Raw genomic sequence first — 22,513 nt, forward strand, 5'->3', positions numbered from 1 at the left:
TGTCCTCTATGTATTCCCAGTTATCAATAAATGGATTTAAAAAGTGCACTTGAGGAAAAATAATTAAAAAAAACAGATTAGGAGGGCAGATCTGGAAATTGAAAGACTGGAGCACAAGTTAGAGGTGGTGATGGTCACAGGTGAATTTATGTCAACTATTAGAACATTAACTAAACTATCTCTTATTTGTAGGAAATAAAGAAGACCAAATGAAATGTGTAGTGTCTTTATTTGACTGCTGTGGTGGCAATGATGGTGACTTAACTCTAAAGTGATTATTGCATACGGTGCCTCTGACTGTTCTGCTGTCCTGCATAGCTGCAGGTGGATGGGCTCATCATCTGGGTCTTCAGTTTGTAGGGCAGGGTGTTGCTCTCCTCTAATATTGGTAATATTATGAAGAACAACACATGCGACAGTAATATCACAGGCCCTCTCAGGGGTCACCCTGAGGAGACGGAGGCTCTGGAAACTGGCTTTCAGCAGGCCTATGGTCATCTCCTCCCAGGCTCTGGTCCTGCAGTGAGCCCGGTTGAAGTTCTGTTGGGAGCCTGGTTCAGGTTCAGGGTATGAGGTCATCAGCCTGGGTTGGCATGGTAACCCCTGTCACCCAGCAGAAGGCCATCAAACTCTCCTGTAATGTATAGTGGATACATCAGAGTATATTAAAGGACAGAGACAAGAGAATTCTATTGTGAAAATCTTTAGGCTGCTCACCACGCTGCAGTCTGTTGCTCAGGTTAGACTCTCCATAAATCCTGGAGTCATGAACAGACCCAGACCACTTGGCCTCCACATTGGAAATCATGTATGCAGCATCACATATGATCTGGACAGTGCAGAGAATGACAGATGTTGAACTATGATGCAGTCTTCAACATTTAGACACCGTAGTCAGTCTACCTGTAGCCTACCTGCACATTTATGCTGTGAATGGACTTCCTATTCATGATGTGAGGGAGCTGTGATGGGGATGTGTGTGCATCTATGCATTCAATCACAGTGGGAAATCCTAAAAGAAATTAAAATGACTAATCCCAGTCTGAGGTTGCAGCACAATGTCATTAACAGAATATGGTTTAAATTCATTTAACAGATCTCTACATCATTCACCTGCAATCCTGTGGAACTCCTCCTTGATGCTCTGACAGGTTTATGTCCAGGGAAAACCACAATGATTAGTAAAAGCCATTTCAGGGCCAGGGACACTTTTCTGACCGTCCTGCATACAGTTGTCTTACTGTAGTGCTCTGCATCTCTGATATTATATCAAAACTTCCATTTGCAAAGAACCGCAAAGCAACACACAATATCTGCTGGATGTGAGAGCATGACTGGTTGGTAATGTAAATGTAAGGACGGATTAGGTTGTTTATGTAGATTATGGACGAGAAACAATTATGACACGGTACCGCTCAAAATGATAATTGTCCGGAAATGCGAGAACATTTACGAGAGGTCTGATAACAATCTACCGACGAATATTTAATTATCTGTGCAGTAATGCTGCTCCTTCATTCGCTGGATCGTTAATAAATGCTGTTCTACGCTAAAACTTGCTCGCTTACTGACTGAATGAATGAGGAAATCAAACAGCGTGTGTGGCTGAAAGAGGGCGGAGACGGAGAGAAACTCGAGGTTTTCTCAGATAAACCTGCTGGCGACCTGGTTAGAGTCATAGAGTCTGTTACTGCGGTAACTGACCGAGAGTTTAAGTTACATCGCTTTGTGAAACAGGCTAGAGTTACCCCGCATTCCCTGGTTAGAGTTACCTCACTTTGTGAAACGGAAAACTCTGAGTTTCCCCTCATTTCAGGGTTAATAAACTCAGAGTTTTCACTAAACCTGCTTCGTGAAACAGGCCCCAGATCTTCATCCTCAAAAGAAGCAAAAATAAAAAAACACATCAAGGAAAACCATGAAGCAACACAAACTTCTTTTCCTTTCGGCTTTTCTCTTCAGGGGTCGCCACAGCGAATCAATTGCCTCCATCTAACCCTGTCTGCTGCATCCTCTTCTCTCACACCAACTACCTTCATGTCCTCTTTAACCACATCCATAAACCTCCTCTTTGGTTTTCGTCTAGGCCTCCCTCCTGGCAGTGAGAAACTCAGCATCCTTCTACCAATATATTCACTCTCTCTCCTCTGGACATGTCCGAACCATCTCAGTCTGGCCTCTCTGACTTTATCTCCAAAGCCTCTAACATGTGCTGTCCCTCTGATGTACTCATTCCTGATCCTATCCATCCTGGTCACTCCCAAAGAGAACCTCAGCATCTTCAGTTCTGCTACCTCCAGCTCTGCCTCCTGTCTTTTCCTCAGGGGCACTGTCTCCAGACCAAACAACATGGCTGGTCTCACCACAGTTTTGTAAACCTTTCCTTTCATTTTAGCTGAAACTCTTCTATCACACATCACACCTGACACTTTTCTCCAGCCGTTCCAGCCTACCTGTACATGCTTCTTCACCTCTTTTCCACACTCTCCATTGCTCTGGACTGTTGACCCTAAGTACTTAAAATCCTCCACCTTCTTGATCTCTTCTCCCTGTAACCTCACTCTTCCACTTGGTTCCCTCTCATTCACACACAGATACTCCGTCTTGCTGCGGCTAACCTTCCTTCCTCTCCTTTCCAGGGCAAACCTCCACGCCTCGAGCTTCTCCTCCACCTGTTCCCTGCTCTCACTACAGATCACAATGTCATCTGCAAACATCATAGTCCATGGAGACTCCTGTCTAACCTCGTCTGTCATCCTGTCCATCACCATAGCAAACAAGAAGGGGCTCAGAGCTGATCCCTGATGTAGTCCCACCTCCACCTTGAACTCCTCTGTTACTCCTACATAACACCTCACCACTGTCTTACAGTCCTCATACATGTCCTGCACCACTCCATACAACACTCTTCCTTTTTCAAATTCCACCATTTGGTCCTCTGCTCTGCCTTTGCCCTCTTCATCTTCTTCACCACCAGGGTCATCCTACGCACCACCATCCTATGCTGTCTGGCTACACTCTCACCTACCACTACTTTGCAGTCACTGATCTCCTTCAGATTACACCGTCTACACAAGATGTAGTCTATCTGTGTGCTCCAACTTCCACTCTTATAGGTCAACCTATGTTCCTGCCTCTTCTGGAAGAAAGTATTCACTACAGCCATTTCCATCCTTTTTGCAAAGTCAACCACCATCTGTCCTTCTGCGTTCCTCTCCTGGATACCAAACCTGCCCATGCACCAACATGTCCATTGAATTCTGCACCAATGACAACTCTCTCACTTCTAGGGATGCTCTGCATCACTTCATCAAGGTCCAACCAGAATTTCTCCTTCTCCTCCAGCTCACATCCTACCTGTGGAGCATACCCACTAACAACATTGAACATCACACCTTCGATTTCTAGCTTCAGGCTCATCACTCAATCTGACACTCTTTTTACCTCCAGGACATTCCTAACAAACTCCTCCTTCAAGATAACTCCTACTCCATTTCTCTTCCTATCTACACCATGATAGAACAACTTGAACCCTGCTCCTAAACTTCTAGCTTTACTACCTTTCCACCTGGTCTCCTGGACACAGAGGATGTCTACCTTCCTCCTCTGCATCATGTCAACCAGCTCTCTATCTTTTCCTGTCATAGTTCCAACATTCAAAGTCCCTACTCTCAGTCCTAGACTCTTGGTGTTTCTCTTCCCTCTCTTCCTACGAACACACCTTTCTTCCCTCCTTCTTCGACCAACAGTCGTCCATTTTCCACTGGCACCCTGTAGGTCGACAGCATCAATGGCGGTCGTTGTTAACCCGGGCCTCGACCGATCCGGTATGGAAGTCATACATTTGATTCGCATGTTTGATTTGGCCAAAGTTTTACGTCGGATGCCCTTCCTGACACAACCCTCTATATTTATCCGTGCTTGGGCCCGGCACAATAAGACACTGGCTTGTGTCCCCTTGCGGCTACATTATGCAACACAAACATTAAAGCAATATTAAACATTATAAATGCTTCCCTGTGGTGCCAAATAAACATTCATAAATAGAAGTAACACCACATTTAACAAATAATAATACATGGATCCACTTTTCATAATTCTTAATCTCTCTTTATTGCATTAGAACATACATTTCTCATATATATCTATATATATATATATTTTATAAATGTGAATTTGTACACTACAATCTTTTATTGTAACATGTTAGAAAATACTCGTAACGCTCCAAAAACATAGCACTAAAAACAGTTACCAAACAATGATTAGTACATTTCCTCGTTTTTGTTTTGTGTTTTTGTTTTGGCCACCGAGAACAAAAAAAAAAAAAAAAAAAACAAGATGGTGGAGGTGATGGAAACCGTCGATCAGGAGGAGAGGAGAGGACCGCGGGCCGGTGCAGGTTCTAGTGGCGGCCATTTTGTAACCAAACAGAGGGGGAAGACGGAAGGGGGCGGGGCCTATCGCAACAGGTACAGAGGAGGTGTGAAAGCATGGATGAGCAAAGGAGCATGAAACGGTCCTTTAACCCTTTAAATCACAGACAGAGAGGTTCATCTGATGTCAGGTTAATCCTAGAAACACACAATCATGAGCACATCTCTACTTTTCAGACCTGGCAGCTGTTTATAGTGTTTAAAGGCTTTTGTGTATTGCTTTTTTTAGCATTATTATTTGTTTTCTTTATTGGAAAAAGGCTGCAAGACCTGCTGCAACTGCATTTCCACAAAATGCAAGATATAAATTAACAGGGACTGGAAGGTAACTAGATCAGCCAGACCATTTGAAGCTGCTTTGGTTTGCATTAGGATTAGATCTTTTGGGATTCTGAGAAACCTAATGGAGCTGAACCATCATCAATTTCAGCTTTTTTCAAAGTCAATACATTTCATTTTACATAAAAGCACCTCATGTTTAAAAAAAAATGTTAGAATTAGCTTCAAATCTTAGTTATTAGATTTTGATACTGATATTTTCAAGTTTGACGGAATAAATTGACTCATCTCCGTCAAGATTTGGTGAAGTTTGATCCCATTTGATTGGCTGTGAGTAATCATGCTTTAGTATTTAAGTTTAATAAATAATTTAGGATCTTTAAAACAGATTTCTTTTAAACTCAGGAGGGTTCATCAAAAAGTTCTGAGACTTGTTGGGGTGCATGTAATTACTGTAACGATTCAGGCTTTCGTGCAACACCCCACTATCAACATCTGGATCTGTGTTACAGATGCTTTTGTGACCACAAGCAGGTGTTAATTTGCAATTTTCCAATGGAGCTCAAACTAAATCCATGAAGAAAACATTACATTTAGTGTAAAAAGGCCACAGGATGATCCAACCTTCGTATAGGAGGATGATCACAGTGACTCGACATGGGTCTGCAGCAACCATCAGAGGGAGAAACAGCAGTTCAACAGTGGAAAGTTGCAGTTTCCAAAGACGTACATGGTGCGTCAGATAAGAAGCAAACTGTGAACATACTTGTTGTTGGCGTCAACATTCACGTAATTGTCAGCTATGAAATAATCCCTTTCCCAATATATTGTAACATCCAGAGGCAACATGGAAACACCATCATTTATGATGCAATGGCATATGAGAATAAACACATATTTTTGGCCACAGCAGCACAATATCTAGATTTATTTCTTAAAATTCAAATTAAAGACTCCCAATTTCTGCACAGTTTTGGAAATACAGCTTTACATGTTTGCACAATTGGACTTCCAGGTGGCGCTGCAAGCGTTGTGCAGGAGCACTGGGAGCAGAGTGTGGCTGCACAAGGGGGATACTTTGATAGGGATGGCAGTCAAATCAGTTTTTTCTGAACTTTTTGATCAACCCTTGAAGATTCTGATATAGACATAGATTGTTATTGCCTGGATGCTGCTCCAGATGTTTTCCACCAAACGACTTACTTATTCCTAAAACCTTAACTAGCCAAGACATTCCTTAAAGTAAACTGCGAAAGAAGAGCTGAAGCAGCTGAACCTAGATGTGGTGAAGCAGTTAGACTACAGGAAGAGTTACTGAAAGCAGGTTGGATAACAGTAGATTTTTCTTTTTTTTTTTAACGCTGTGCAGGTAAATTTAACAGAGTGAGGCAGGGTGGAACCAGCAGGGACCAGAGAAGGACAAAGCAGGGACAGTAGATCTACCAGAGAAATATGGGGGTAAGTCGGGGTACAGTACATCTAACACACAAACACGCACACAGCGAGGCTAAAGGTCCAAAAACTAGCAATACAGACACAACAACTGCAGGGATGTCGGTGGATTCAAAGGACGGATGTGGATGAAAGGACGAGGAGGCGAGGTGAGGCATCAAGGAAACATTTAGGACTCAGTCACGTTTTCGTCTAAAATGCTGCAAAACCTCAGAGAATGATTGTCCTCTTGAACACACCTCACCTCCCCTCCACTCCTAACGTTTTTCTGTTTCTATTTTAACCCTCCTCCCACATGTTTTTTTCAGGGATTTGCTCTTTCACTTCACATGCGCACACATACACACAAAACCCTGTGACCATAAAGGACATATATATATATATATATTTACACAATCACTCTCCCCAACACACACAACACGCACAGACACAACAGGTAGACACGTTTCAACCCGACAGTACTGGTTTTGTTTAGCAGGAAGCAGAGGATTGGATAATGCACGTGTTGATTATCGCAGAGCTGAGAGCTGGTTGGCCAAACGCACAGACGCAGCAAGTCTGTTATTGATATGACAATCAGTGCAACAGCGGCACAATATAAGCGTACAAGTACAAAAAATCAATGTCAGCTATTGCGGTTTTTAAAAATGAGCCTGCATTTTCCCCACATCAGTCTGAGAGGTGTATTCAGGTGACCTTAGTGTCTTTTTTTGGCAAATTTTTGTCATTTATCAAACCAAAATGTGAAGCATTTGCTGCTTTTCTCTGTTGTATTTGGTTGAAAATTGTTGGATTTCTGTCATTTTATGAATCAAAACAGTTAATTAGTCCACTGTAACAAAGAAATGACAAAATAAACTTTGCACCCATTTTTTAAAATGCAAAGAGAAAAACAATCTTATATTTTTCTTATTTCTTTTGCACTTTAAAAGAGAAATTTGAAGCTAAAAACATTTAAGACACCTCATGTTTCCTTCCCTCCCCCTCGTCCTATCTCTCCACCTCCTTCAGTGAGCAGTATGTGATGTTATGACGTGAGGTTCCTAAGGCAGTATCACAGTACAGTCCATAGAGAAACAACAGCAGTACAGAATTACACTGGTCTGCCCAGAACCTTACATCCAGCTCAGGTGGGACACTGACGGCATCTGGACTTTAGTTTTATTTTTTTGTTCAGCCTCTGCATGTTTGGTTCGACACTATCCAAAAATATTCTTGGTAAAAAGATAAATTAATATTTAAATTAAGACGCAACAAGGTGAAAAAAAGATCTTGGAGGTAAATTAAAAATGTTAAAATCTCATTTTCCCGTGGTGCCCTGGTAGAGCAGCGGGCTTAAGGCACATGCCAAGTTCCTGCGACGTCGTCGGTTTGAAATTGGCTCATGACCACCGTCGCATGTTAAGATCTCATCGCCTCTTTCTCATCATGCTCTACTGTGGAAAACACACCAGTAAACTTAATGCCAGGGCAGCAGATTTACAGTATTATTCAAGATTTTGATGAACAGCACTTTCTAGCAAATGAAGACTTTAGATTGACTTTTACCAGTCAATCAACTAGAAACCTTCAGGAAAGTATCACAACTTCTTCAAGCTAGCACGTTTGGTTCGTTTGGTAGATTTATTCAATTCAATTTTTTTTAATTTAATGCTGGATCACAGCACACGCCATCTCACAGCTCCGTTGGGGTGTAGAATTTGACCGCTTCGACTGCAACATAAACTTCGACTTCACCAAAACAACAACAAATAAAAGTTAATGGACCTAACTTTAGTTCCACGAGCATGACTGCATTAAACAACAGAAGTCTGTTAAGTCATTCCATCCCAAATTATCACATTTTTAGAACAATTTCAGCTTGACAATCTCTGATTTGCCAACATTTTTTATGGGATAAAATATGTGTCCCAAAACTACCGTATTGTTCCAGCACTGGAAAACAGCTCATAGTAAGGTCAACGCAGTAGTGCAGGGAGAAACCCAATAGTTGCCCCATTAGAGGGTAAGATTTCCTGAAATATTTCCACAGTTGAATCAATAATAAGGTTTTCAGAAGTTTTGTAGATCCCAGCTAGATTTCTTTTGGTTCTAAAAGCACTCTGAGAAAATACAGCAAAGTTCTAGCAATGTTTCCAGCTGGAATGTTGTTCTTAGAGGTAGGAAGGACCATATGTTTGAGATTGAGAACATCCTAGGATGTTTCTATAATGTTATACCTCTTTAAGAAAATGAGGTATATCACATTACAGAACATTCTATAAAAATCTAAATCAATCAGATTCTCAGTCATCCAGGTCCTGGCAGTCTTTGGAGCTTCAGTAAAAAAGAAACTGGCCTTTTTAGTTTTAGGTTCTCGGAGACGTTTCATGTTCATCCAAGAAGCTTTTTCTTAAGAACTGAAGAATCCTAGGTAACACTGTGAGAATATCATTTGTATGTTGTTTTAAGAACGTTCCCAATTTGTTGTCATCTACCATAATCTGTCCTCCTGGTAATGCCCTTTCTAACATCCTCTTTAAGTTTTGACCTCATAGGAACATTATTTGAAATGCTAAATATCCGTAAAACACAATTTCAGGTTAGATTAAAACTGAAAAACATTATCAGAATGTTTAAGTTATGCTAGCTAGAACTGTATTGCATGTTGGTTCCTCATTTTCATACAAGGGGATTTTCTATCACTGCAAATTCAACATCTTTGGATTTTGGGCTTTTCTGAAAAATATACAGTTTAAAGAGGTTAACTTGGCCTTGATAAATTGTAATATAATTCATTTTTTAAAAACTAATACAGGCACTAATAAAAATCAAAAAAAGAAATGAATTGCATGAGTTTACCAAGCTTATAGTTCAGATCTGTAATGTAGGATTTCATTTAAAGATTCAACTGATGGCATCACGTTGAAATCGGACCTTCTGGCATCATCTCTGTTGATGTCGCTACAGTAGAGCGTGAAGTGAACCAAAAGGACATTAAAAATAAAACTAACGGAGCTGCTACTAAATGTGGGGGAACCTTCACAACTTCTCGAGGCCTCCAGTAATTTCAGTGGCACAACTCTCTGATATATGGTTCTGGGCCAGAGCTGGGCCGGTACCGCCCGGCAGGATATGGGCTGGTTCTGGCCCTGAGGGGAACCGACTTCTGTTTGGTCTTCTGTTGGTAAAATCGGCAACTCAGGCGGCTCCGGTTGCCTATTCTTCTTTATGTTTGGATGAAGGAGGTTCAACTACGCGCTAACATGATTGGACTAACATTGACAACATCTGGAGCCGTTGATGCCTCCAGTAGAACCAGAACCAGCTCAGACATCTGTGGTTTGAGTGATATTGTAGTGCGTGTGGTCTATAGTACAGTAGCATCAACACAATGGTCCAAGAGACAGATCAGATAGAAGATATCATACAGATGGTCCAATACAGTTATAGTACAACATCTATACATCAACTATACATTGTGCGTTTTTTTTGTTTGTTTTTTTCCCCCTTTGTTCTATTTTCAGGGGGTCTTGGGGGGGTTAGACCTGGTCACCATTACATCACTGCTGTAAGACGGGGAGGGGGTCCAGATAGTGGTGAGCAGAGCCATAGATTGACAGAGTTTGATCAACAGAGTACCACCAGTGTGCTCTGCAACCCTACAATAAATGAAACAAAATGGAGTGGCAGTAACAGAGCAGAAATGTAGTTTAAATTTAGGAACACAGAGATAGCGTTTTGGAGCAGGAATTGATATGGTTTAGATTTTGGATAACTTTTTTGCCAAATAAAGCACATTGTAGTGTTTTCTTTCCAATTCCTACTTTAGATCTTGGATTTTGTGACGTACATGTGATCTGCAGCTGGCAGCAGGAAGGCTAACTTTAATTTCATGTTGATTTAGAATTCATTTGGGTGAATAAGGCTGCAAGTAGAGTGAAATCAGTGCACTGTGGAGCAATTAATCTACAGATAATATGTAGACTTTCCTTGGCTAACTGCTACTAATTCATGTTTACTTTAACAAATATGACATCAGTTTTTTCCAAATGTGAAATTAACAATTCCTCAGTGAATTTCTCTACAGTGCGACAGACTGAACCCTCATATTTTTCATTTTTTTAGCCTTAACATGCTGCATTTTAGGCATTGTGCTTATGGAATTAGCATTACAGCAATCTTGAGAGTAAAACTTACTGAAACCCTGCAGAGCCGGAGAGTTCGAATCATTGCCCTGTTAAAATACGCAGTCGACGTCCAACCTGACCAAACTTCCTGTCTATCCATGGCTCTGGTTCCAGAACAGGGTTCAGGTAAAAGGTTGTTGGATTTACAGGTTGAGGGTTTGTTTCAAGGTTCAGGACACTGAGGACTTAAAGGGGTTACAATACTAAGGTGTTTCAGGAGTCTGGATGATGTTGGAGCTCTGCAATGACAGTCAAAGTTTACAGTTATGAGAGATTTACCGAGATACAGGACTTGAGAGATTTATGGGTGAAGGTTAGTATGAGTCTTAGGGGTGGGTAATGTTAGGATATGACTGTAGCCTCCGTAACTATAGCAGGGTCTTCTATGTCGGCTTTACTTTGGACCATCCTGAGCTCCAGCTGAGGGGGACTGGGCCTCCGACCAGGACCTGCCAACTCTGAGGAGACGGGAGGCAGGAAGGGATGAACAAATGAAATAAACATTAATGTAGAAGCTAGATTATACAATAGTTTTAACTGTCTAAACTTTTCTCATAATGTCCTCACTGTGGCTCATTTTTCACTGCAATATAAATAAATATAAATCTCTATGGAAACAGAACAACCAAGAAGCAGGAGAGAGAACTGACAGAAATCATAAATAAAAAGCAAATTAAGTTTAATTTATTTCATTATGTTTTACAAAATTGAAAAATTATCAACATTTTTCCAAGTGCGACTCTGTATTGAACTATCTCCATGTTTCCAGCATCAACAAACATCTTTACTCTGCACATAATCTGGAGAAAGATGTTTCACCGTGCTCAATGTATCTTTCAACAACTTGTTCTTCTGGCATTTATTTTGTTGATTAAATATGTTTGGTTTTCCTCTCAGTTTTACATCTCCTCTCAGCATTGCTCTCTGAATCTGTTGTTCAGGAGCATAGATTTTTAATTTTTTACAGAATCTGACAACTGCTAAATTTTTTTAAACAAATTTTTAATTAAACACACCAAATAAAGTGATTTCAATAAAATATCACAGTTCTAAGCTTATATTTGATTATATTTGCTGACAAAACTGTACATTAAATTAGGGCTGGCCCGAATAGTGGTTTCTGGTCTCCGGATATTCGGGCCCTATTAAAGACAAATATTCGGATCCATTCGTCTGGTCTCCCGGACCGGAGGAGACCCGCCTGAGTATTCGGATCCATTTGTCTGGTCTCCCGGGCGCAAATTTTGCACACTGCCTTTGTTTTGTCTACAGTTAAACTGAAGAATTCCCAAACAGCGGAGGTCTTCAGCATCTTGTCTTGTGTTTATGCAACGAAGTGAAGCGTGACGAGTCGGCAGCCACCCGGCCATTTGGGTGGTGGTAACAAACACGAATGGATGAGCCGAGATGAGCTGAACACGGCGGGATGAGCCAAAGTGGACCGAAGGCGAAGGGAAGAGACGAGCCCCGAATATGCTTATTTTCGTCTGGGGGGAGGAGGCTACATTCACACTGCAGGGCATAATGCTCAATTCTGATTTTTTTGTGAAATCTGATATTTTTGAGAGTTCGTTCATATTTCCAATTAAATGTGACTGGTATGTGATCTCTTGTGTGAACCTCACATGACCCAAAAGTGTCCGGCATGCGCAGAAGAGGACACAACAACGACACACACAGAGAGCGTGTTCCGTGTTTACGAAAGTAAACATGGACGCTAACAGTAGAGCATGTCTGGCCATTTTAAAGTTGTTGTCCAGCCGGAGCCAGCATATTTATAACTTAATCGTTTTAAGGAGAAGGTCAAGAAGGAAGAGAGCCAGGATTTTGGCCCTGGCATTTTGTGGGGCAGTGGCAGCAACGTCTGTCAATGTCTGTCTGACATACATTGTTAAAACATAAACGATGCCTCTTTCCCATCGTTGTAAGGCAGACAATGTGCTACAAGCCCAGTTTTATCAAAAGTAGCTGTCTTTCAAGCTGCAGGAATAACACTGGTGTCAACTGGAGCCAGTTGAAGGCTGCAGTGATTCTGGTGACAGTACAAGTGTATCAGAGTGAGGTTATTGAATATTTGTGTCTCTCTTCGCTGTTGCAGCAGTTTTGCAATTTGCAGGCGGTCCCTGTTCACAGCAAGCTGCTCATAGACACCAACGTTATTTCTGCAACTTGAAAGACAGCTACTTTTGATAAAACTGGGCTTGTAGCACATCATCTCCCTTACAACGATGGGAAAGAGGCCTCGTTTATGTTTTGACAACCTATATCTAATGAGTTATTGATGCTGGAAAAGTAAAGCTGAATCTCTTTCCAACTTTACTGAACTTGGGGCCACAACCACCCAAGGAGTGGAATATTTAATTTTGAAAAAAGCATTTAGTCATACTTAAAACTTTAAGTGCTTTATTAACACAAAGCTAAGAGTTTTTTTTATTGTTTTATGATCACAGGTTCTGTCTAAAAAGATGTGGCATCATTTTAAACAGTGAAACCATACTAAAAAAATTTAATGGCCAACCAGTGTGTAATACTGGATTCTGCAAAAACAAACAACTGAATGCAGAATACTGTACAAAGAAATTCTCTACAGATATTTTTCCCATCTAAATTTTTTCTTAACACAATGAATGTATTAACTTATTTATGTGTGTACTATGAATGTATTTACTGATTTATTTATTTAGTACCGTTAACATATCAGAATTCTGAGTGAGTTTTTCTTTAGATAGGGAAAGGTCATTTATTGATCACATTATAGGCTATTATCCATCCATCCATTCTCTATACACCGCTCTATCCTCACTTGGGTCGCGGGGGGTGCTGGAGCCTATCCCAGCTGACTCGGGCGAAGGCAGGGGACACCCTGGACAGGTTGCCAGTCTGTCGCAGGGCTACATATACAGACAAACAATCACACTCACATTCACACCTACGAACAATTTAGAGTAAGCAATTAACCTCAGCATATTTTTTGACTGTGGGAGGAAGCCGGAATGCCCGGAGAAAACCCACGCATGCACAGGGAGAACATGCAAACTCTATGCAGAAAGATCCCAGGCCCAGGCCGGGACTCGAACCAGGGATCTTCTTGCTGCAAGGCGAAAGTGCTAACCACTACTCCATTGTGCAGTTATAGGCTATGAAATAAATTATATATTTTTTTAAAAACACAAGCATTTAAAATACTATTAAACACCTTAGGCATTTATTGAGTCACTAAAATACGGTAGAGTCTACGGTCACATTAGTCTGACTATAATCATCCTCTGGTAAATTCACAACCATGTACTGATGTCCCTTACCAAAGGGACTTAAGGAGATGATTATATGATGATAAACTGTGACCTGCTGGTTGGGTTCTCTCTGTTCTCATGTTTCTTACATGTTGGTCTCCTGATGCTGCCTTACTTCAGCTAGTCTATGAGCAACAGAAAACACAGTTTGCCCTGTACCTATTGCCAGGGGTTCCAGTCTTCCCACTCACGTCTGTGCTTTTGAAAACATTTTTGCTTCTTTGGATGTGGTAGAGTTTCGGGTGTAGACATTTTTAAACACGTGGGAGCAGCAGCGTCTGTAACCAGGAAACCCATGACAGGACCGGCACACAGAGACATGTATCCACTGGACCTCGCATCGGGTCCTCACTACATAGGTCTAAGGGAGATGAAACTGGCTGCCCTTAATATTTCCTGAGTTTTATTTTGTTTATTATGCAGTTTTGATGCGTGTGTGACAGACGTGTATGGGACATTTATGAAAATACGGAACAATTAATTGTAATAATTGTAATTGTAGCGTCCTGTATTGAATCAATACGGGACACTACAATTAATTGTCAAATAAAGGACGATTCCGTATTTTAAGGGACGGGTGGCAACCCTCGTTCAGACTGTAATGAAAAGATCAGATGCAGGTCGCATAGGGGCAAAAAAATTGGATTTGGGTCACTTTACCCTGCAGTGTGAACATAGCCATTGACATATGTGTATATGTTTATGTGATCACACGACGGGATGAGCCGATATGAGCCGATGTGGGCCGAAGGCTGATGGAAGACACCGAATATTCATTCTGCCTAGTAACGTCCGACGGGGTGGGGTGGTGGTGGGGTTAGAATACCAAAATTAATATCCGGATACCGCCGTAGCGAACGAATATTCGGGTCCAGCCTTACATTAAACATGATGGACAATCAAAACTGCCAGAAGGTCAGAAGGTTATTAAGCTCAAAACAGTTTTTTAGAACCAGCCGAACCAATACAAACAATAACCAATGAAGTAGCAGTAGCAGTAAACAATTTACAAGCTGCAGAGAACTTGTGCAACCTGCAGGAAATGAGTGCTACAACTAAAAGGTTAATTTTTTCCAACATTAAAATGTTGAATTTTTGTTGGGGTTTTGTTCACTCAAGTGTCTGTTCTAGTTACGGACAAAAACTGAACATTGTTTTATGCATATGGGATCTAACAGCAAACTTTAGTCAAACTTTAGTTGTATTTGTCTTACCGTGAGCGTAAGATATGGTCCTCTGGATAACATGGTGCATCACTGAAAAAGTCTTCTCACAGGCCGTCTGAAAGATATAGAAGAATCTAAATAAGTCTTGCTCTACAACTTAACATATATGTCTGCTCTTTCTTTTAGTCGCAGTGTTTTTTTTGTGTTCACCTTTAGGTCATTGGGATAGTGATGTGTCCACGCTAGCAGCATAGCAGCAAACAAATCTCCAGTTCCTACGAAGACGGCATCCACTTTGGGAACTTCTATTCGAACTCTCTGTGTCGTCCTGCTGCCGTCTGGACGAACTGAACAGAAACACAACATGTTAAATTCTTTATTGCATGCAGATAAAATTATTGTTAAATTCTACACTCCTGCAGCAGCGTCTAAGATGTCAAACGCACACAATTATATACATTTTTCATCACCCACCATGACGCTGGCTGCCCAGTGACACGAGGAAGCGATCTCCCAGTCTGGAGGGGAGATCGGAGGAGGTAATGACCACTGTGTCTGGGCCCATAGCGTGGAGAAGATCCATTACCTGCCAACCAGAGAGTCAGAGTAAGATAACAGGTGTGTGAAGGGAGAAAAATAAAAAAAATTAAGACCAAAGGAAGGATAAGATGATGTACACACGTGGACAAAATTGTTGGTACCCCTCAGTTAAAGAAGGAAAAACCCACAATTCTCACTGAAATCACTTGAAACTCACAAAAGTAACAATAAATAAAAATTTATTGAAAATTAAATCATCAAAAACAGCCATTACTTTTGAATTGTTGATTAACATAATTATTTAAAAAAACAAACTAATGAAACAGGCCTGGACAAAAATGATGGTACCTCTATAAAAGATTGAAAACTATTTGACCAGAGTGACATGATTAACTCAGGTGTGTCATTTAATTGACATCACAGGTGTTTCCAAACTCAGTCTTCCAAAGTCAGTCTGCCTATTTAAAGGGAGACAAGTAGTCACCCTGCTGTTTGGTGAAAAGGTGTGTACCACACTGAACATGGACAACAGAAAGCAAAGGAGAGAATTGTCCCAGGACATCCGAAAAAAAATTATAGACAAACATCTTAAAGGTAAAGGCTATAAGACCATCTCTAAACAGCTTGAAGTTCCTGTGACAACAGTGGCTCATATTATTCAGAAGTTCAAGACCCACGGGACAGTAGCCAACCTCCCTGGACGTGGCCGCAAGAGGAAAATTGATGACAAATTGAAGAGACGGATCGTTGGAATTGTATCCAAAGAGCCCAGAGCAACCTCCAAAGAAATTAAAGGTGAACTCCAAGGCCAAGGTACATCAGTGTCAGATCGCACCATTCGTCGTTGTTTGAGCCAAAGTGGACTTCATGGGAGACGACCAAGGAGGACACCACTGCTGAAAAAAACTCATAAAAAAGCCAGACTGGAATTTGCAAAAATGCATGTTGACAAGCCACAAAGCTTCTGGGAGAATGTCCTTTGGACAGATGAGACCAAACTGGAGCTTTTTGGTAAGGCACATCAACTCTATGTTCATAGACTCAAAAAGCAAGCATACGAAGAAAAGAACACTGTCCCTACGGTGAAACATGGAGGAGGCTCAGTAATGTTTTGGGGCTGCTTTGCTGCATCTGGCACAGGGTGTCTTGAAAGTGTGCAAGGTACGATGAAATCTGAAGACTATCAAGGCATTCTGGAGAGAAATGTGCTGCCTAGTGTCAGAAAGCTTGGTCTCAGTCGCAGGTCATGGGTCTTCCAACAGGACAACGATCCAAAACACACAGCCAAAAACACCCAAGAATGGCTGAGAGAAAAGCGTTGGACTATTCTAAAGTGGCCTTCTATGAGCCCAGATCTGAATCTCATTGAACATATGTGGAAGGAGCTGAAACATGCCATTTGGAGAAGACACCCATCAAACCTGAGACAACTGGAGCTGTTTGCTCATGAGGAGTGGGCCAAAATACCCGTTGACAGCTGCAGAACGCTCATTGACAAATACAGAAATCGTTTAATTGCAGTGATTGCCTCAAAAGGTTGTGCAGCAAAATATTAAGTTATGGGTACCATCATTTTTGCCCAGCCCTATTTCATTAGTTTGTTTTTTTAAATAATTATGTTAATCAACAATTCAAAAGTGATGGCTGATTTTGATTATTTAATTTTCAATAAATTTTTATTTATTGTTACTTTTGTGAGTTTCAAGTGATTTCAGTGAGAATTGTGGGTTTTCCCTTCTTTAACTGAGGGGTACCAACAATTTTGTCCACGTGTGTATTTATTACCTCTACAGCATCTTTCTCTGTGCTGATGTTTTTCCCTGTCAACAGCCTGAAACGCAAAGAAGAATAATCATTCACTGAAACAGAAACGCTTAAGTGAGAATTTGTGTCTTTTCCTTGTTATATTTGTGTGTCTATTATCAAACTCAGTGCAATGTAATAATTTTTGTGGTTGTATTAGTTTTGTAATGTTTTCGATCAGCTGAAGTGGTTTAATCTAATTTGAAACTTCAAAAATGTGTATCGAGACAGTTATATATATTTTTCCATATTAAATGTATGATTTTTACATTTCTCGTGTTATAGACTCATTGAACTATTTTAAGGCTTGTGCAGTAATAGACTAACAAGCATAATATTAACCATCTTACGCTGTAGTTTATCTAGTATTCCAGTGTGAATAACTTCATGCCAGAAGTGCAAAAAAAACACCATAAAGCCACGAGAAACACAGAAAAAAAACTTAAATCTGATTCTGCAGGTGAAAAGAAACACCACTAGGTGGAGCAAGATAACAATGAAGCTACATTTAAGACACAGTAACCTATTTAATTGTGGCTTAGTTTTGCTGTTAATAGAGAAACTCCTTCCATCTGCTTATTTCTCTATGCAGAACATTAAACTATCATCTAATGCTAAACAACAACTGCTGGTATTTAAATAATTTCTACCAAAAACACTTAAATCAACCTCCTTCACTCTGCTAGATCCATCAACACATGCACAGTAGGTGGTGTGGTTTGAAAAATATAATCTCCAGAACTTTATTTTGAATTTAAGCCTAAGGAAAAATGTCAACAGGGAGCATATGCATTAGTTAATCTGTTATTTATCCATTCGTTGCAACCATGCAGCCACAAAAAACAAGGCATCTTGGTTTTGACTGTTACAGGAGATAATAAAAGATATTCTTACAAAGTGTGCAATAAAAAGATAAGGTTAAAGCAAGTGAGATAAGAGAGGATGGGAGAGGAACTGAGGCATATTTTTGGTACCACAAAATGGAGGCATTAGATAACAACATGAGTGGCATTACATAAAGAACATTTGAGCTAATATTCTGCTTCTCGCACAGAAGCTTGCAGAGGTGTCGGTAATTAAAAAGCATAACGTTTGAATTAAACCATCTGAAAATATGTAAATAAAACACTTACTCGGCTTCAAACTGGTTGGGAGTAATGATGTCGGCAACAGGAACCACCTTGTTCTTATAAACCGGGTAAAGATTCTGAGGAACATACTGCAGAAGTAGAAGAAAACACACAGATTAGTGCTATTTAATACAATAAAAACACACAAATACAGCCTATAAAGGACTAACATTAATGTATAGGCCCAGATACAGCAAAGCTCTTCTCTGATCTTTGTTTTCATGGCAAATTGCAAACACTGACTGACAGAAAATTATCTTAATCCCTCAAACTGCACATTGTAATATATATATATATATATATAAACTCCCAGAGTGAGTCACTGTGTATATGTAGCAGTGTCAAATCACAATAATCCATCTGTCGTAAGAAATGAGGCCTGTAACACACCCCCAGAGCACCAAACCACATATGTACATACAGAGGAGCACACACTGAACCCTCCTACGCACATGAAACGATCAAAAATCCTTATTAAAAATCTATAAAATGACAGTTTTCTCACCATAGATCCATGATCGCCAAGGACGGGGTCACAAACTGAAAACAGAAACAACATTAGAGTCACAACACAGGACTTTGAGACATGCAGAATGAAGGAAAACACTTGTTTAATATTCATTTTAGCAGCTCTCATTCTCATATAACAGAAGACTGTGCTGCAGTACTTGGAGGCTGGGTTGTTCGTTACACCTCAGAATACAAAAGTGACCAACATACTAATGGTTTTCTATTATTAGACCCTCAATTGTAGTGGAGATAAAAATGTAAAACTGGTCCTTTGGGTGGAGCTACACTACAGGTCATGACTCCTCACATAACCAGCCACGATATGGACATTGATAGTCACATTATCCTCTTGTAAAGTTAATAAGGTGAATGTGACAGCATTTATAATCGAGCAGCTACGGAGCAGCATTTATCCCTATAAATACAAAGCTGCTTCTCTTTGCTCCTGTAATAATTTTTGCATTCTAAAGTCCAGAATGACCGTGGCTAAAAAATAAAGAGAACCTAGAAATGATGTTATAATGCAATTACTATAAAATGAAAGTTGAATTTTGTTAAATATTTACATTACAAAAATTGAAAAACAACTAAAAGTGTCCACAGATGTTACCAACACTGGAGAAAATGGTGACTCTACACACTATAGATATTTCACTATTCATATTTTAATTACTTACTTAAAGACTGCCTGCAGTTCAGCCGAATACGTTCTGAATTTTTGCTATGTTACTGTTGGTCACAGCTGAGTCATTCATTGCTTAAGAGTTGTGCAAAGCAGTGCAGAATTTTTAGTATTTTCAGAATCCGGAAATATTTTTTAACCAATTTGGCTAACTGGAATTTCATTTAGTCAAGCTTGACATATTTTTGTTGATCAAATGGGCAGAAATAACAGAAAACACATAGACTTGTGTCCAGGAAGGTTGCTTAAAATGTCTTATTTTAGTTTTTCAGCAGAGTTAGTGAAAAAATTTGGGGGATACACAACCTGTAATGATGAAAACTGTTAGCTGCATACTTATATATAGAAAGCTTAGTTAGGTAGGTAGGTAGGTAGGTAGGTACAGGTGTTCAAACCATTCACTTAGTACTTGGTTAAAGCAACTTTACGGATATTATTTTTACCTTCTGTTTGCATAAAAATAACAGTTAATCTTTGGCAAATTTATAATGAGACATGTAAAATAAAACCTCCTGTCAGGCAGGCACTATGGCTGTGACTAGCCTGTGAATACCATCAGGGCCAGACTCTGATCACACATGTCAAGTGTGAGACACAGTACAGCATGTGCACGGTAGTTACACAGCATTTCCTGCTTCATGGAACAACAACGAAATTCTGGAGGCCACCATTTCCACACCCTCAGACTTTTGCAGAGTGTTTTGATAGCTTCTGATTATCCATGCCTGGTGTACATCCTGTTCAAATTCGAGCTCTGTCAGGGTCACCCTGTTTGATGACAGAAGCATCAAGTTTATAACTTTAGAAAATGTGCAAAAATTGGCCAGAAATCTGACACATAATTCAAAATGGCTGACTTCCTGTTGTGTTTTAGGCATAGCTGTCAGTTATATTTTCAGACCGTAATAAACCAATACCTGCAAAATTCACAAAAATATGCTTCAAATCAGGTAACACTTGACCAAAAATCACGTGAATTAGACTAAGGACTGGGTACCAGAAGACTGCTTCTGTTCTCCACACACGACAGTCACAGAAAGTTAAACTGTGAACGGTATAACAATATTTAACAGCTAAAGCAGTGTCTGCAACACATCCCTTTCTGTCCACAACAAGTGCTATGTAAACACATTATGCATGTCACCCTCTGGTAGCTGCTTATGTAGAGCAGTAGGTTTCACTATGTTGTCCACTGACAGTGACTACAGGCGAGGCTGCAACAGTCTGATCTGAGTCAAACTCATCTGAGCAACATGACATGAAAAGTCCTTCTGGCTAATAAGACAGACATCCTCACAGCTGAATACTTTAAGTTCCACTACTACATAAAGTTAATTAAATACTAGTTATGTATTTACGGGCCTATCATATTTTAAAGAGTTACAGACATATTAAAACATATATTTCACACAATTTGGAGGAAATATCTAATTGTGACTTCTGACAGATACTGCAGTGTGATTTGTGAAATTATATATTAAGTCAAACTTCAGTTAAATAGTCAGTGTGTAATAAATTTAAAACATGTAATGGAGCATCTTAACTGTGGCTTTCACAGAAGGACATCATAAATTTATACAAACACAAACACAACACTTTAAGCTCTGAGTCAGACATGAAGCGTTAAATATGTACGTCCCAAACTGCTGCCTTTTGACTTAAAATTGATAAATTCTTCCCTCCTAGATGTGACATCCAGCTCTGAAAGTTTTGAGTCTCATAAACCTGCTGAACCCCAAAACCAAACACTGGATTTGGAAGGGATGTTGTCTTAAAAAAGTAAATACAAACCACAAAAATGACAACTTTGCAGCCAGAAACTATAAAAACAGAAGAAAAAAAACTGTCTACAATTCTACAATTTCATTTAGCAGACGCTTTTTTCCAAAGCGACGTACAACACAAGCAAGAATTCAGACATACGGAAAAACATTTAGTAAGTGCAAAACGTGCTTCAAGTGCGACTGGTCAAAGGTGTTGCCATCAAGTTGCAGAAGAAGTGCCAGGTTTCTGGCTGAGTTTGTGGGCACAAGTAGGCTCGAGTGAAGTTGGACACTGATCTGAGGCTGAACAGATGGACAAGCTGGAAAGACCATGAGTTCAGTCTTAGACAGATTCAGCTGAAGGTGCCGTTCCTTCATCCATGTGGAGATATCAGCCAGACATGCTGATATCCGAGCTGAAACTGTTGTGTCGTCAGGTGGAAAAGACAGGAAAAGCTGAGTGTCGTCAGCATAACAGTGGTAGGAGAAGCCATGGGAGTGGATCACTGCACCAAGTGAGGTGGTGTACAGAGAGAAGAGTAAGGGACCAAGCACTGACCCCTGAGGGACCCCTGTTGATAGGCCATGTGACCTTGACACCTCCCCTTGCCATGACACTCTGAAGGATCTGCCTGTGAGGTAGGACTTGAACCACAACAGGACAGAACCTGAGATGCTGAGCTCAGAGAGTGTGGAGAGGAGGATTTGATGGTTCACGGTGTCAAAGGCAGCGGACAAGTCCAGCAGCAGTAGGACAGAGGACTGACCAGCAGCTCTCGCCAGCCGCAGAGATTCTGTGACTGATAGGAGTGCAGTCTCAGTGGAGTGGTCGCACCTGAAGCCTGACTGAAAAGGGTCAAGTTGGTTGTTGTTCCGCAGATGTTCATTTCCTTAACTTTCTGATTGCACTTGAAATTAAATCAAAGCTCAACTTTGTGTTATGTTACCAAATCACTTTATTCTGCATGTCTCATTTAAGATTTGCCAAAAGTGAACAGTTTGCTCTGACCAGATTCTGAAAGAGACAAAAAATTCTGCACTGATCGACACAACTGTGAAGCCATAAGTGATGTAGTTGCGACCGACAGTCACATGACAGAAACTGTGATTTTTGGTGTCCACAAAACAGAAAGGAGACAAGTAGGAAAACAAACAAAACATGTAAGCAATGAAATATCTATAGTATGCAGAGCCACCTTTTTGTCTCAAAAATCTGGATATGAATGTACAAAAGCACCAAAGGTCAGTATATTACTGCATAAATGTATCTGGAATCTGGATATTAACATA

The 22,513-nt window shown here is 40.3% G+C and overlaps 2 protein-coding genes across 3 annotated transcripts in view; both read right to left on the bottom strand.

Moving 5' to 3' along the window:
- Window positions 1-210: 210 nt before the first annotated feature.
- Window positions 211-3,979, bottom strand: LOC127537401 (uncharacterized). Of its 2 annotated transcripts, XM_051959667.1 has the most exons (3): window positions 915-3,979; window positions 718-829; window positions 211-634 (listed from the first exon to the last, which is right to left on the bottom strand). In XM_051959667.1, the coding sequence occupies exon 1, from the start codon at window positions 2,928-2,930 to the stop codon at window positions 1,959-1,961; it is 972 nt and encodes a 323-aa protein (XP_051815627.1). In that variant the 5' UTR covers window positions 2,931-3,979; the 3' UTR covers window positions 211-634; window positions 718-829; window positions 915-1,958. The 2 variants fall into 2 exon arrangements, with proteins under 2 accessions (XP_051815627.1, XP_051815626.1); XM_051959666.1 differs by having other exon boundaries at window positions 718-3,979.
- A 109-nt stretch (window positions 3,980-4,088) lies between these two features.
- Window positions 4,089-22,513, bottom strand: part of pdxkb (pyridoxal (pyridoxine, vitamin B6) kinase b) — a 41,684-nt gene continuing 23,259 nt past the window's right edge. The window contains exons 5-11 of the mRNA XM_022220239.2: window positions 18,774-18,808; window positions 18,272-18,357; window positions 17,121-17,166; window positions 15,270-15,381; window positions 15,006-15,142; window positions 14,844-14,910; window positions 4,089-10,794 (exon numbers count right to left, since the gene is read on the bottom strand). Of these exons, the coding sequence (XP_022075931.1) occupies window positions 10,679-10,794; window positions 14,844-14,910; window positions 15,006-15,142; window positions 15,270-15,381; window positions 17,121-17,166; window positions 18,272-18,357; window positions 18,774-18,808 (599 nt within the window). The 3' untranslated portion in view covers window positions 4,089-10,678. The remainder of the gene's footprint in view (window positions 10,795-14,843; window positions 14,911-15,005; window positions 15,143-15,269; window positions 15,382-17,120; window positions 17,167-18,271; window positions 18,358-18,773; window positions 18,809-22,513) is intronic.

This window comes from Acanthochromis polyacanthus, chromosome 15, assembly GCF_021347895.1.
Source record: "Acanthochromis polyacanthus isolate Apoly-LR-REF ecotype Palm Island chromosome 15, KAUST_Apoly_ChrSc, whole genome shotgun sequence".
Taxonomy (NCBI): domain Eukaryota; kingdom Metazoa; phylum Chordata; class Actinopteri; family Pomacentridae; genus Acanthochromis; species Acanthochromis polyacanthus.

What these genes read in the sequence shown, in the direction of transcription:
- LOC127537401 (XM_051959667.1), bottom strand. Translation starts at nt 2,930, where the DNA reads ATGGTGGAATTTGAAAAAGGAAGAGTGTTGTATGGAGTGGTGCAGGAC.